The 17,113-nt window shown below is 41.1% G+C and overlaps 1 protein-coding gene across 3 annotated transcripts in view; it reads right to left on the bottom strand.

Moving 5' to 3' along the window:
* The window catches only part of DGKB (diacylglycerol kinase beta), a 567,171-nt gene that overhangs the window by 121,260 nt on the left and 428,798 nt on the right, over positions 1 to 17,113 (bottom strand). For all 3 annotated transcript variants that reach the window (XM_063452403.1, XM_063452402.1, XM_063452404.1), the window contains exon 22: positions 11,735 to 11,930. In XM_063452403.1, the coding sequence (XP_063308473.1) occupies positions 11,735 to 11,930 (196 nt within the window). The remainder of the gene's footprint in view (positions 1 to 11,734; positions 11,931 to 17,113) is intronic.

The following is a 17,113-nucleotide window of genomic DNA, read 5'->3' as shown; positions in this document are numbered from 1 at the left end:
AGCTAGGCTAGTGTATTCAGTGTCCACTACAGTACTGAAGGACTCATCTGATCTCTGCTGTTAGGACAGCACCCCAAAAAGCCCTTTTTAGGGCTAGAACATCAGTCTGCTTTTTTTCCCTATGTAATCTAATTGCAGTTGCCTGCCTGCCAGCGTGTGTGTCAGGCTCACAGTGGATACTGTGCCCACTTGCCCAGTGCCACCACTCATATCTGGTGTCACAATAGCTTGCATTTAAAAAAAACAAAAAAACTTTTTTGACTGTAATATAATAGCAGTCAGTTTCCTTCACACATGTGCGTTTCAGGGCCTGCCAGGGCACAGTGTCACACCAGTGCAACTCATATCTGGTGTAACAGTAGTGTACATTAAAAAAAACAATACTTTTTTGACTGTGAAATAATAGAAGTCAGTTTCGTTCACACGTGTGCGTTTCAGGGCCTGCCAGGGCACAGTGTCACACCAGTGCAACTCATATCTGGTGTAACAGTAGTGTACATTAAAAAAAAAATGTTTTGACTGTAATAGATTGAATAGCAGTTTGTTGTCTGCAAGCGTGTGTGTCAGGCCTACAGCATCTACTCTGCCAACTTCTGCCAGTGCACAGTGCCACTCATTTCTGTTGTCACAGTAGCTTGCACACATAGTACCACTAATCGAAAAAAAAATGACAGGCAGTGGCAGGCCACTCCGCAGGGGCCATCGTGGTCGTGGTGCTGTGATTCCCTTTGGCCCTAGAATAATGCCCAGTGTTCAGAGGCCACGTACCCTGAACTCGAAAAGTTCTGAGGACATAGTTGACTGGCTAACACAGGACACCCAATCTTCTACAGCTTCCGCTCGGAACCTTGACGCACCATCCTCCTCCAGCTTAGCTTCGGGCACCTCTCAAGTTACCACTCGCCCGCCTGCCGCCACCACCAACACTAGCACCACAGCCGCTTCACTTGATCTGTCAGAGGAGTTATTTACACATCAGTTGAAAGAAATGAGTGATGTGCAACCATTATTGCCAGAGGATGTAGATAACAGGAATATGTCTCAGTCAGGCAGCATTACAAACATGGACGTACGGTGTGATGATGATGATGTTGTACCCGCTGCTGCTTCCTTTGCTGAGTTGTCAGATACAAGTGAAGCGGTTGATGATGACAATGCGTCCGTAGATGTCACGTGGGTGCCCACTAGAAGAGAAGAAGAACAGGGGGAAAGTTCAGATGGGGAGACATAGAGGAGGAGGAGACGAGTTAGAAGCAGGGGGGGGTCGTCGCAAGGAGCTAGTAGCACAGCATGCATCTGCACCCGGGGTCAGCCAGACAGCACGCCAATCAACGCATTATGTTGCCACCACCAGAATGCCGTCATTGCAGAGCTATTCAGTGTGGCATTTTTTTGTGTGTCTGCCTCTGACAACTGCGATGCCATTTGCAACCTGTGCCAAAAGAAACTGAGTCGTGGGAAGTCCAACACCCACCTAGGTACAACTGCTTTGCGAAGGCACATGATCACACATCACAAACACCTATGGGATCAACACATGAGTACAAGCAGCACACAAACTCAAAGCCGCCATCCTCCTCCTGGTCCAGCATCCTTAGCCACGTCAACCACTGCTGTCCTCCTTGCTCCCTCTCAACCATCCGCCACTCCGTCTCTCGCCTTGAGCAGTTCCTGCTCATCTGCCCACAGTCAGGTGTCTGTCAAGGATATGTTTGAGCGTAAGAAGCCAATGTCACAAAGTCACCCCCTTGCCCGGCATCTGACAGCTGGCTTGTCTGAACTTTTAGCCCGCCAGCTTTTACCATACAAGCTGGTGGAGTCTGAGGCGTTCCAAAAATTTTTAGCTATTTGGACACTGCAGTGGAAGGTACCCAGCCAAAATTTCTTTGCACAAAAGGCAATCCCCAACCTGTACTCGATTGTGCAAAAGGAAGTAATGGCATGTCTGGCACACAGTGTTGGGGCAAGGGTCCATCTGACCACTGATACCTGGACTGCAAAGCATGGTCAGGGCAGGTATATCACCTACACTGCGCATTGGGTAAACCTGCTGACGGCTGCCAAGCATGGAATGTGTGACTCTGCAGAGGAGTTGGTGACACCGCCACGACTTGCAGGCAGGCCTGCTACCACCTCCTCTACTCTGCCTACTCCATCCTCTTCCATAACCTCCTCGGCTGAGTCCTCTTCTGCTGCTGCGTCTTGCTCCACATCAACGGCACCCCCACAGCTCCCCAGATATATTCCACATCCCGGATACAGCAGTGTCACGCCGTCTTGGGATTGACTTGCCTGAAAGCAGAGAGTCACAACGGACCAGCACTCCTGTCCGCCCTGAACGCACAGGTGGATCAGTGGCTGACTCCGCACCAACTGGAGATCGGCAAAGTGGTTTGTGGCAACGGAAGAAATTTGTTGGCGGCATTGAATTTGGGCAAGTTGACACATGTGCCGTGCATGGCACATGTGTGTAATCTGATCGTACAACACTTTGTGCATAAGTACCCAGGCTTACAGGACGTCCTGAAGCAGGCCAGGAAGGTGTGTGGCCATTCCAGTCGTTCCTACACGGTCATGGCGCACTTTTCAGATATCCAGCGGCGAAACAACATGCCAGTGAGGCGCTTGATTTGCGACAGCCCGACACGTTGGAATTCAACACTCCTAATGTTCGACCACCTGCTCCAACAAGAAAAAGTTGTTAACGACTATTTGTATAACCGGGGTGCTAGGACAGCTTTTGCGGAGCTGGGAATTTTTTTGCTATGTTACTGGACGCTCATGCGCAATGCCTGTAGGCTCATGCGTCCTTTTGAGGAGGTTACAAGCCTAGTCAATCGCACCGAAGGCACCATCAGCGACATCATATTATTTGTTTTCTTCCTGGAGCGTGCCCTGCTAAGAGTGCTGGATCAGGCCATAGATGAGCGTGAAGAGGAAGAGTTGTGGTCACCATCATCACCAGAAACAGCCTTATCAGCATTGCTTGCTGGACCTGTGGCAACGCTGGAAGAGGATTGTGAGGAAGAGGAGTCAGAGGAGGAATGTGGCTTTGAGGAGGAGGAGGAAGACCAACCACAACAGGCATCCCAGGGTGCTCGTTGTCACCTATCTGGCACTCATGGTGTTGTACGTGGCTGGGGGGAAGAACATACCTTCAGTGAGATCACTGAGGACGAGGAACGGGACGGCTCGGCATCCAACATTGTGCAAATGGGGTATTTCATGTTGTCGTGCCTGTTGAGGGACCCTCGTATAAAAAGGCTGAAGGAGAACGACCTGTACTGGGTGTCCACGCTACTAGACCCCCGGTATAAGCAGAAAGTGTCTGAAATGTTACCGAATTACCGCAAGTCGGAAAGGATGCAGCAGTTCCAAAATAAATTATAAAGTATGCTTTACACAGCGTATAAGGGTGATGTCACAGCACAATGGGAATCTAACAGGGGAAGAGGTGAAAGTCATCCTCCTCCTCCCACGACCATGCCGGCAAGGACAGGACACTTTACAGATGTGTTGTTGATGGAGGACATGCGGAGCTTTTTAAGTCCTACGCATCGCCACAGCCCTTCGGGGTCCACCCTCAGAGAATGACTTGACTGACAGGTGGCAGACTACCTCGCCTTAACTGCAGATATCGACACTCTGAGGAGCGATGAACCCCTTGAATACTGGGTGTGCAGGCTTGACCTGTGGCCTGAGCTATCCCTATTTGCGATAGAACTTCTGGCCTGCCTCGCTTCAAGTGTCCTGTCAGAAAGGACCTTCAGTGCAGCAGGAGGTATTGTCACTGAGAAGAGAAGTCACCTTGGTCAAAAAAGTCTAGATTACCTCACCTTTATTAAGATGAATGAGGGATGGATCCCGAAGGGACTGACAGTGGGCAATTCATTCGACTAAAAAAGGCCTGATAAGGGGGACGTAACAGGGATTAAACTGATAAGAATAGTACTACTTAACACACCACTCCTATCTGGTGGCACATTAGATTGCACGCGCAGTGTCCCAAATTTGAAGTAGGAGGACCGACCAAGCATCTTTTTCCATTTCCCGGTTCCTAAAATCGATGCCATATACACGTCCCCTGATAGGGGACGTAACAGGGATTAAACTGATAGGAATAGTACTACTTAACACACCTTATAATAATGCAGAGAGAGGCAACGCAGAGAGAGGAGTCTGAAGAAGAGGAGTCAGAGGAGGAAGGGGGCTTTGAGGAGGTGGAAGACCAAACACAGCAGGCGTCCCAGGGGGCTTGTTGTCACCTTTCGGGGACCCTTGGCGTTGTACGTGGCTGGGTGGAGGAAGAGACCTTCAATGACATCAGTGAGGACAAGGAACGGGACATGGCTAGCCTTGTATCCAACCTTGTGCAAATGAGGAGTTTGCGGTTGTGCAAATGGACTGTTTGCGGTTGTTTGCGGTGCGTTAAACGGGGAGTTTGGTCTGTCACTGTGAAGCGGGCGTAACTCTTACACTACCTGATCGATACAACTTCATACCTGATGTTTGAAAGCACGTTATTCCAAACAATTTAGGAATGTTAGGTGATTTATGCCCTTTATGGATTTAAACCAGACTCTGCATCAACTATGTAATTTTCCATGGGAGTTTTGCCATGGATCCCCCTCTGGCATGCCACAGTGCAGGTGTTAGTCCCCTTGAAACAACTTTTCCATCACTATTGTGGCCAGAAACAGTCCCTGTGGGTTTTAAAATTCGCCTGCCTATTGAAGGTCGCCCGGTTCGCCCGTTCGCGAACATTTGCGGAAATTCGCGGTCGCTGTTCGCGATCGGAAAATTTTATGTTCTCAACATCTCTAATCCCCAGATGTTTTAAAACTACAGCTTCCATGATGCTTTACCATTCTAAAGGCATTCCAAAGGCATGCAAAGCATCATTGAAGTTGTAGTTCTACAACATCTGGTGATCTACCTTTCAGGCACCCCTGGTGTAGATGATCTCAGGAAATTCAATGTTATTTCATTGGGAAACTTTGGAGGCTAGATGGCATATGTAGCAAATGGTCTCACGACCATCTGATTGAACTAGTTAAGTTTACTTGAGGCTATTGGGCTGGAAGCACATATCGTGGCTGTCAGGAAGACAGCCACTAGAGGCATGTAAACCCTGCAATCTAATTATTGATGTTCCCACAGAACGGCAATATTTTCAGGTCCAGGGCTAAATAGAAAGAGACATGGCACCCAGATCACTGAATTGAGATGAATTGGTCAGGGTGCCTATAGTGTCCTTTTAATTGTACAGTTAAATATAATGTTCATTGATAAAGCATTGTACTGATATTTATGTAATTATTTTTGCTTAATCGCCAAATGACTTAGTTTGGTCTCCCTGCAATTTATACTTCAGAAAATGAATTACACCTCATTGGTCATTTATCCTCCTCTGCAGAAAATAAAAACTTGGAATAGAAGTCAGAAGCTTGCTATTGAACAGTAGATCAATGCATAAAACAAATTTAATATAATATAATGGTGCTTAATTAGCTAGCATTGTGGATTCATATACACAGGAAGGATACCAACTCATCAGATTCTTTACTGCTTCCACATAGCAATAACTATATTCAGCAGATTTCCACTATGCAATCTAAATTAATAACTTTCTTGATAAGCTACCATTTTGAGCAAATTTTGTAGTTGTTTAAGAATATATTATTCTTCAAATAATTAAACAAAATAAAAGATTTCTGTTCCTAAGGCACTTATACAGACATTTATTGATGCATGACTTTCAGGACAGCATTAGAAAATTCTTTAGGTAATAAATTCTGATACAACATGAATATGTTGTAGGAGGACTACAACAGCATATATAGTAAAGAAATGTATAATTAGTATGAGCTGTACACAAATTAGTTGTGTGTGGCACAATGCAGTTGTAATAAGTTATATAGATGTATAGGATTAAAACCGTCACACAGAATCTGCCTGTAATAGGATCCTATCTGTACTAGTGTCCTGTCTGCAGAATGAGTTCCATTTTTATACTTTGTGTTCCTGTCCCAGCTCTCCTTTATTTGTCCCTTTTCAACATTTACACCCTGTTTGACTGATGTTTCAACATGCTGCCTAGTCTGTCTCTAACTCTGCCTACAATTTATTTCCTGTTTGGCTGCTGTATTCCGAAAGCCACTTAGCCTCTTACTGTCAAGCTCATGTGCCTCACTTTCATGGGTTATTTTCAGTATGTCCTAGCTGTCTAGTATTAGTCCAAGAAGGAAGCTGTTAAGGTTTTGAACTAACTTGTATTGCTGCTTCTACTTCACTAAAGGTTATATTCAAGTACCAATAGCAGTATGACCTCCGGGAAGGAGATGTGGAATATGGGAGAACAATGCTGGTTGATGGAGATAGAAGTAAAGTAAGTTTGGAAAACAGAGAGTGAGAGCAGCTGAAAGGGATGCAATAAGTAGAAGATAGCAATCTGTAAATTCAAGCGGGTGCATGAAGACAAACCTGATGATTAAAAAAGAAGTATAATTGTGACACAAAGAATAGGACTGGCAGTAGAAAAAGAAAAAAGGTACATGGGGAAAGAGAGCAAGGTACAGACTATTATTGATGGAAAGAGGAATTCTGGATGTAGGATAAATAGTTTGAGGATGGAGAGAAGAAACATCCTCAATGGCGTTGGTAGCATATGGATGATGTCTTTATACTTGCTGAAGTACGGTTCTTTTGTGTTCTCCTGAATCTCTCCCAAACAAAATATCCCTGAACATCAGAAAATAAAAGTGTCCACCTTCAAGTGAATTTGACACTTTATATATTTATAAAATATTTTACCGGGAAGGATACATTGCGATTTCTCTATTTTTTTAGTATGTCCTGGGCCCACTAACATGCATCGTTCTCTTATTATTAAAAATAAATGCAAAGGAAATAACCTCAAGCCAATCCGGTTATTTATCTAAATTTACTAATAAAGGTTCTGAAGCTTTCTTTATAGCTTACAAAAATGAGTTGGTACATGACAATATTAATGATCCTAATGCACACTTAGAATTTTTAAAAAAAATGGTAAATGTGTATTGACACTGTTCAAAATAGGTTTTAATTGAAAGGGTCACTATAGGCACCAAGACCACTTTAGCTCATTGAAGTGGTCTGGGTGCAATGTCCCTGTCCCCTTTAGTCCTGCAATGTAAATCATTGCAAATTTAGAGAAACAGGACTAAGGCATAACCCTCCTATAGGAGGGCCTATAGGGAGGGTTACATTTGCACATTAGTCCCCCCAATTGGATAACATTGGAGGAGGCGGAGCGGCGACCCAGCGCTAACTGAGGGCTGGAATCGAGTGAGTACAGTAAGGGTTTTTTAATTCTTACAGAGCACGGGAGAGGGAGGGTGCGAGAGAAGGGGGGCAGAGGGAACTATAGACTAAGGAACTTTGTATTCCTTACACTACAGAATCCCTTTAACTACACAATTAAAAAAATAATAATAATTCTGTTACTTAATACTTAAGGTACACATTAAAACAGAATAATTCTGCAATCTTACTGTAGTATTAAACAATCACTTAAAAAGTCAAATAACTAACACTGGAAAATAGGGGGGGGGGGGGATAGTGTGGTCTGCCATGAGAATATACAAAGATCTCACAATAGGAGCGGTTTTGGCATTATTTAGAAGATATAAATTAGTATAAGTAGTCTAAAAACAGAAGGGGAACATGATAATCTGAAAAAATATGGCATCCTGCTTCTTTATAATTTTTTAAATAAATATTGTTCCAAGTTCCCAACTAATATATAATTTTGAAATTATGTCTCAAATAGATTAGTTGACACTGCTGCAGAGTTTTCTAAAACTCACAGCAGATGTCATCCCCTGGTATGTCCTTTACTACGCTATACCTAATGACACACCGCTTTTGTCTTCAATCCAAATGTCATCTATTGATGGGAACATTTGATCTGCAGGTGCATTAGTGTCTTTTATATGCCAAAACAAATTCAGTGCAGAACATAAGATTTGAGGAGGTAATGCTATTTTAGTCTTTTAAGGTAAGCTTCTCAATTGTTGTCACACAGGTGACAACAGCGTTTAAATCAATGACAATATTTCAAAACTGGGACAATTTTCCTCAAGTGGCACTTAAAGTGAGCTTTGTGGAATACAATATAGAAAATGTATTTATTTTGTCACACATAGATAGTAGAGCAGGCATACATTTAAGTAATATGAAATTAAAATATATAATGGCTTTGTCATTAGTACTTCAACAACCTAAAAAGATTAAAGATGCAAATCATAATATAAGGTAACATGCTTAACAGTATATTGTAGTGAATTTAAAAATGAATATTTGACAAAATTTAGATCAAGATCAGTACATATAGACTGTAGATGAGTTGGAGATTTTTCTTAAAATCAGCTTTTTGCTCCCACGTTTTTGAGCCAACATATTTTTAGTAAATGAACTGCTATCTATTTTTTAATTACAATGTGAATCTAGTACTTCACATTTATCTTTGTAGCACGGTAAATATATATTAGATTCCAGTGGATACCTCCAGTAGGAACAATGAGCTAGCATTACATCAGATATCATTGCCCAAAACGTGCGCAGCGTCAACGGTATAGCTGGCAATGAAATGGTTAACAAATGAGAGTCATCTTAACTTGAAACACATTGATTTCAATGACTACAAGAAAAGTTAGCATTGGTCCTTTGCATAAACCAGAAATTGGATGTGTTAAAAATCTCTGCATTAAAGGAAAACCTAGCTCTAAAAAAGTGACAGATTGCTGTGATTATTTGAAATGGCATTAGACAGACCATCCAGAAATAGACAGATTTGGCAGATTCAAAGATTGATCCAGCCTTCCAAAAGGCAATCAGCTATTTTATTTGCCTATTTTAATACACATTTTAAGGCAAACATTATTATCATTTCCCAAATGTATGTGTGTAATTGTGCACAGAATAAATTCTTACAGCTTCTAATCAAAAGAGTTTTTTAGAACAATGAAGAGATAATTCACTGCTAAAGAATTTCACCTTTTGACCTTAGCGAAGATTACACGATCATGATTAAACAGAAAGTATTTCATTCTATAGCCAATAACAAGTGATAAATCGAGCTGTCTTTCAAAATACTAAGCATTTTTTTGAATAACCTTACATATCTAATATTGAGTTATTATGAATAAAAGTTAACATGCTTCTAAAAATTAAGCTTTGGCACTTTGGCATAGTGTATGACATTATATATTTTATATAGAGTGAGAGTTGTTTTACATAGCCATTACAACATAATAATACATATTGTGCTAAAAGAATACTCCAAGCACCAAAACCACTACAACCCACTGTTAAGTAGTTAAATTGTTTTAGTAAGGTTTGACAACTTATGTGGGTCCCACCAGGCACCCACGACCGCTTCCTCTGCATCAAGTCTTCTCCTGTAGGAGAATCCAGATTTCTCTATAGAGCATAGTTGGGCAATTCAGAACCACGTTCAACTGACACTCAGTCAATGAGTGGGCTATTGTATCAGGCAAGCTTAATTGTTCTGGCTCATCATGTAAGAGAACACTGGACGAGGTGTTGGTGCTGTGGTGAGTTTTCAAACTGTCATAAAATGATTTGCCTACTTACTGTAGGACAGCACCCTAGCACTCTCGGCACCATAAACATTGATTCAAATTGGCTGGGTGAGCTGCAATTTTCAAATTTTCAAGAGATTTTCAACAAAATTGAGATTAGGACTTTGACTGGGCCACTTCACTTTAACTTTTAAGCAGACTCCATCCATCCATTGTTTCATCAATCCTCACAAGGTTTCCAGGTCTCTTCTGATAAAAAGCACCCCACAGCTTTATACTGCAACCAACATACTTTCCTGTAGTGATGGAATGTTGAAGTATGGGCAGTGTTTTTTTGTTTGTTTAACACATAGTAGTTTTAATTGTGGCCACAAAGTCCTATCTTAGAAACAAAAAAACATAGAATGTGATGGCAGATAAGAACCATTCGGCCCATCTAATCTGCCCAATTTTCAAAATACTTTTATTAGTCCTGGCCTTATCTTATAGCTAGGATAGCCTTATGCCTATCCCATGCATGCTTAAACTCCTTTACTTTGTTAACCTCTACCACTTCAGCTGGAAGGCTATTCCATGCATCCACTACCCTCTCAGTAAAGTAATACTTCCTGATATTATTTTTAAATTGTTGCCCCTCTAATTTAAGACTATATCCTCTTGTTGTGGTAGTTTGTATTCTTTTAAATTGGTCTTAATGGACCTCAAACCCTTTAATTCTTAGTTGTGTCAGTGCTATGTTTTTAGCAAACTCCGCATGTGCTTTCTTACTGTGATCTTTTATTTATGTGTTGACTGTTTATATCTGTATAGAGTATAACGCTATTTTCCTTGCACTAAGCAAGCAGAGCCACAGGCTGAGCTCAGTTGTGCTCAGAAGCCAGCTTGCAAGCAGTGAAAGTACATATCATAGCTCTTTAACCCCTTAAGGACACATGACATTTGTGACATGTCATCATTCCCTTTTATTCCAGAAGTTTGGTCCTTAAGGGGTTAAACTGACTTCCAAATCCACCTGAAATTATCAGACAGAAAAATTCTATATATAGACTGGTTTTAATAACAAAAAAACACGAGAACTGGTCAAGAGTCGGAATACTTTTTAAAGGCATTATATCTTTCAGAGATATTTTTCCATATTGCCAATTAAATCGGACCGCATTAAACATTTTCATTGTTATCGTTATAGAAATCACATTATATTAAAATGTATGACCTTGATTTTATTTTATGCAATAATATATAGGTTTTCACCAGATCCAGGTTTAATATCAGTTACTTCTTGGCAGACATAATATATGTATATATATATATATATATACACTTGGCCTTTCTAAAATAGGACATATCAAGAGCAAGTGCAGTAGTGTCTGGATATGCACTTGAGGAAGCCATTTAGATGAAATGAGCAATGAACTGAAATAAGAATGTGTTGCTACATTGATGCCACCATAGTAAATTAAAGAAGGCATTGGCTTGAAGGAAGTTAAATCAGAGTAGAATACCAGTGTGAGTGACATGGAAGGTCTGATCGGCAGAGCTAAAGGTTGCCAAAAAAAAGTTTTTTTGTTTTTTCCAAATAGGTTATTGTTATTTTGTTTTTATTGCACTACTACATCTATCTTTTATTCCATACATGAGAGTCTCCTAAATGATACTCTTTAAGCAAAGTAGCTAATTTCATGGAAGATGTGAGTATGAAAAAGAGAAGAACATCATAGGGAAAGTGATGAAAATTGAGTGAGGTAAAGGAATATTATACGCACTCAGTCTACTTCAACACAATTGAGTGGTCTGGGTGCCATGTCATACCTCTCCCTCCTGTTTAAACACTGCAGCTTAAAGTATTGCTGTCCTGCAGGAATGTGTCTGTCTTACTCCACTATTTCCATCAGATGGTCTCAGAGAGATCATCTGACTGGTAAAGAGCGTCATTTTGGTGCACATTCGCACTAGTCTCCCATTTGTTCCTTGTGAGGAAGCATTGGATTGGCTAAGATCATCAATCTTGATGATCTCAGCATTTGTATTCCTAACTCTATATTGTTCCTTTAAGCCTGCATAGAAATCACTCAAGCCTAAATCCAACAATAAGTTCTTTGCAATTCTAACAGACAAATTGGCACACACAAGGGAATGAAAATTTACTGCACCTTGAACTGCAAATTTTAGTTCTTTAGCATCAGTTACTGTTGTTCTCTTGTCGGCAGATTTCTTTTCAGCTCTTCGATTACTTCTTCTTTTCTTGGTTTCTCCCCAAAGATTGGACCCACCATGCATGCTTGGGATGTTAAGGATAGCAATTCCCTCCAGAGAAATACTGTTGAGGTCCATCTGAATTCCATCACACTGTTTAAAAAATAAATAAGTAAATCTTACTTTCTGAATGTGTTGGGTAATTGTTAAAAAAAAATGCAACAATTCAATAATGTTCAACTTCAATTAAATAAAATGATTAGTAAGATCTGCAAAAGATTTAATCAATGAAGTACAACCTTTTACAAACCCATGATTCTGAAGACAAACAACTCATATGTGTTTAAAAAAGGATAAAGACATTCTTTTTTTACTCTAAAATTGCAATTATCCTTGTTCCTGGATAAATGCTCTAACATTTTCAATAATAGCTATGTTAATCAACTCATACTTTTATGTTTTGTGAAAATAGATATCCTATTTTTAAAGTCATTTATTGACTATGACAATATTTCTCATAAACTGAGTGGTTCTGGTTTTCTTCGTACAGTTCAATAAAGATAACCGCGTTTGTATATAATATGTATGCATTGGTTAATTAATTATCTTAAATGATACCCAGTTATGGATATAATTCCAAATAAACCAAATAATTGTTTATAAAAGGTATTCCATGAACATAGGCTGATATAAAAATATTAATCTAATCTATTGTTTGTATGTATTAGCCACAAAAGGTAATAATGGAACGGCGGAAAAAATGTGATATTTCAGTTCAATATCAATTGAAAAAAGAACCTAGACAAAACAAGCTTATGAATAGTATCTGATCAAGCACTAAGCTGTCTATAGATTGAGCTACTATTGTAATCAGAACGCCAGAAAGATTGGAAGTGGCTACAGCGGTAGTTAAGGAAATGGCCATCAGAATGTTCTTTTCAACAAGGAAACAATCTTAGTTCCTGAATTTCTCAATACATTAGCTTTGTCGAATATTTTGAAGCGTATCATCAAGACTATACTTTCCTATTACTGGGAGATTTATAGATTAGTAGCATAAATAAACCATAAAGATGGAATAATGAGATAATGTACATCTTGCATTACACAAATATTGTCTTCAAGTGAAAATAAACTACTAATGAATGTATTCTAGGCCCTCTAGCTTAAAGTTATTTATATGTTAGTATGTTAGTGCAATAATAACATTAAATTAGGAAATAGTAGAAGAGGAAGGATGTAATAGAAACTTTCAAATATAGTTATCGAGCAATGCATGCTTCTTATAAAATGAGTGCTAGAATAATAAGTCAGACTCTGGAAACTTAGACCCAATCATATACAATGTCATTGGGAGTGATCAATTAATTAGGCATTCATTGAAAAGAGATTCAAGAAGAAAACACAATATGAGAGTATGGTCATTATTTTAAAGGTTTCATACAATCCCAAATATAGGATTTTCAAGTAAAGATTTAAATGTTTTGACCATATGACAACCAGTTTTAAGCAACATATACGTTGATATATGGATGAATATTTCTTAATTATGCACAGTAAATAGACAGAACAGTTAATTAAACAAGATGTACTATATTTTTCTGTGTATAAGACTATGTTTTTTTTTTCAAATTTTTTTTATCTAAGATTGTGGGTCATCTTATACACGGAATATCACTGAAGGGGTTGAAAACAACCCCAAAAAACTGTGCCCAGGGTCTGACATCCAACCAAACTAGTTGCATGTGGCTCAAGCTCGTTAAAAAATCTAATTATTAAGCCAAATACTTACAGTACTTACTCAGCGCAGTTTGGGCTTACAACTTGGCTACTTGCTGACAGAACAATCAGCTGACTGTTAGGTTCCCTACAACCATGTTCCTGCGAGTGTAGTTGAAGCAGAAGAGGCTCTTCTCCATAAATTTGATCGATTGTGTGCGCGGGTCTGGGTGATCTTGCGCAACGCTTCCTCATATTACTCTGGACCACACCAAGACCTCACGGCTCCAAACTACAGAAAAAGTGAGGCCTTGCCTGGACATCCCCAGTAGGGTACTGCGGGCAAAGGGCATTGTTGCCACCAACAGCAATACGGCAGTCCAGGGAACCAGTGTCCTGGCATGGCTGGACCTCAGGGAGCTGCTTACCGGAGTGAGGGGGCCGGGGACCGGTGGGGGATCCTGATCAGCAAAACTGGACTTTAGTGCTATAGATGTTTAAAATATGTATTTCTTAATTTAGGGTTCAAAAAAAATAGTGGTTGTCTTATACATGGGGCCGTCTTATACACGTAAAAATACGGTAATTAGGATTAATTTGAATATATATCTTATCCATAAAATGCCAATTTTCATACCTATGTCAGTATGTAAGTAGAACGGCACTGCTCTGTATAAATAGGTAACACCAACTGCTCACTCTCAAAGAGGTTGAGAGGGCATGTCAAAGTAAATTCTATGAATAGCCCAGAATAGACTGCAAACTTGAATGAATATGTCTTTCTGTAAGGTGTTTTAAATAATGGTGCCTATGCAAAACATTTACATACCTGTTCTGTTTGAAACTTCTAGTATTTATAAGTCCTGTACTTTCCCATTCTTAAAAGGACACTAGACAGAATATTCAGTACATATTTGAACATGTGTCCTATTCATTTGTGCTTTTTATAATTACCTCCATGTTTCCTGATTAACTTTTTGTTTTTTGCTGTATCCAGTTTGAAATCTGATCTATTTGTATGTACTTTTTTGAGACAATATAAATCTTAAGATTACTCCAGAAGGTAACCACATGCTCATTGTATCTAGGCCAGATATTAGCAATCTATGGCACATGTGACATGCATGACAGTCGATGTACCTTCGCACAGCACTCAAGGCTGCCAGACCCAATCAGACTCTGGCATATGAGGAGTTCTAGTGGGACTTATATATGCTAGTGCAAACTCAGTGGTGATTGCAGGTGCTGAAGGACTGCCACACTTAGAGGAAGTGATCTCAGATCACTTCCTCCCCTCACTTGTGAATGGGAATCTGCACTGGAGTAGAGCAGTCTGCAGCAGCTATTGCAGCTCCTGTCCTTGACATGTACCTGGCCAGCCTTGTCCCCACTGGACAACGGGGAAGCTTCCCTCACTGCTAGATATAAATAAAGCTTCAGAAGAAGACACAAACACAAACACAACACCACTGGCCATTCACAAACATGCACACAATACCACAAGCAGTCTCACACATACGCCACCAAACACAAAATGTAACATTCATTCACACACATAGTTCCACAAGCAGCTCACATTTATAGGTATTATACACAATACTACAAAGTACTCATGAACATATACAATTTAACAGCCCACATACGCACAAATACACTGCTACAAAGCAACTGCAGCACCCATAAATAACACAATCAGAATACAGCAAAAACTAAATTTACAAATTAGGACCAGCACGTCAAAGATCTTCCTTTTGAACAGGACTACTAAAAGGAAGCTTACCTCTTGGCTAGAGAACTATACATCACATGTAAATGGAATACAATTTAAGGGAGTGCTATTTTTTCAAATATATTTATTTTTCTTGCAATAACAGAAACTTAATTGTAAATCTAGAAATTACAACATGGCTAAGATGATTTAAGCTACATGCTGTCTTTTCATTATGTCCACTATCATTTTTTTTAACCAATTATTTGCTCTTTTATACCCCAGTTGAAAAAATTTAGCGTTCTGCAGAACATGTTGGCTTTATATAAATGATAATAAAAATATGAATTAATGCGTAACTGTATCTTGCTCATTATAATCATGCTACTTTACCTAGAAATATATGATTTTGTAGGGAAACAAGTTTAACTTTTTAATCGCAAGATGAACAGTGTTGATAAAACTGTTTTGTGCTCAGGAGACCTATTAGTCTTATTTTAGAAGGCGCTAAAAATCATATTGCACAAACATAGTGACCTGTGATTTCACACTCATATGATAACTTTAATTTAGTCCCAATGCTCACAGCTTGGAAGCAAACTCAGGACATTTATCTCATGCCTTAGGATTCTAAAAGAACTCTACTTGGAGAATTTCAGAGTGTTTGGGAACAGGGGCGGACTGACCGGTCGGGCACTTCGGACATGGTCCGAGGGCCCGGCCGGGAGGGGGGCCCGCCATCAGGGGGCCCGGCCGCCCCTTTAAATGCTGCAGCCGCCTGAGCGCTCTCTTAAGAGCCTCAGGCGGCTGCAGCTTCTCACCTCCCCTCCCCTGTAGCTGTGCGGTCCGCGGTGCCCGGCCGGAGTGATAGGAAGGTGCTCAGTGTGCACCTTCCTGTCAGTCCGGCCGGGTACAGGAAACAGAAACTTCTGTTCCACGCGGAACAGGAGTTTCTGTTTCCGTTACCCGGCCGGACTGACAGGAAGGTGCACACTCAGTGTGCACCTTCCTATCACTCCGGCCGGGCACCGCGGACCGCACAGCAGCTCGGCCACGCTACAGGGGAGGGGGTAAAAAGAGAGTGGGAGGGGGGGGGGTAAAAAGAGAGTGGGAGGGGGGGGGGGGTAAAAAGAGAGTGGGAGGGGGGGGGTTAAAAAGAGAGTGGGAGGGGGGGTTGAAAAGAGAGGGGGGGTTAAAAAGAAAGTGGGAGGGGGGGTTAAAAAGAGAGTGGGGGGTTTAAAAAGAGAGTGGGAGGGGGGGTTAGAAAGAGAGTGGGGGGGGTTAAAAAGAGAGTGGGAGGGGGGGTTAAAAAGAGAGTGGGGGTTAAAAAGAGAGTGGGGTGGGGGGGTTAAAAAGAGAGTGGGGTGGGGGGGGTTAAAAAGAGAGTGGGAGGTGGGGGGTTAAAAAGAGAGTGGGAGGGGGGGTTAAAAAGAGAGTGGGAGGGGGGGTTAAAAAGAGAGTGGGTGGGGGGTTAAAAAGAGAGTGGGGGGGTAAAAAGAGAGTGGGAGGGGGGGTAAAAAGAGAGTGGGAGGGGGGGGTTAAAAAGAGTGGGAGGGGGGGTTAAAAAGAGAGTGGGAGGGGGGTAAAAAGAGAATGGGAGGGGGGTAAAAAGAGAGTGGGGGTGTAAAAAGAGAGGGGGTGTAAAAAGAGAGGGAAGGGGGTAAAGAGGGAAGGGGGTAAAGAGAGAGGGAAGGGGGTAAAGAGGGAGGGGGGGGTAAAAAGAGAGAGGGGGGGGTAAAAAGAGAGAGGGAGGGGGGTAAAAAGAGAGAGGGAGGGGGGTAAAAAGAGAGAGGGGGGTAAGAATAGAGAGGGAGGGGTAAGAAGAGAGGGAGGGTGGGTAAGAAGAGAGGGAGGGGGAGTAAGAAGAGAGGGAGGGGTAGTAAGAAGAGGGGGAGAGTAAGAAGGGGGG

The sequence above is a fragment of the Pelobates fuscus genome, chromosome 4 (assembly GCF_036172605.1).
Source record: "Pelobates fuscus isolate aPelFus1 chromosome 4, aPelFus1.pri, whole genome shotgun sequence".
Lineage (NCBI taxonomy): Eukaryota > Metazoa > Chordata > Amphibia > Anura > Pelobatidae > Pelobates > Pelobates fuscus.
Note: the sequence above shows the minus strand (reverse complement) of the source record. Positions and strands in the feature narration are given on the sequence as shown.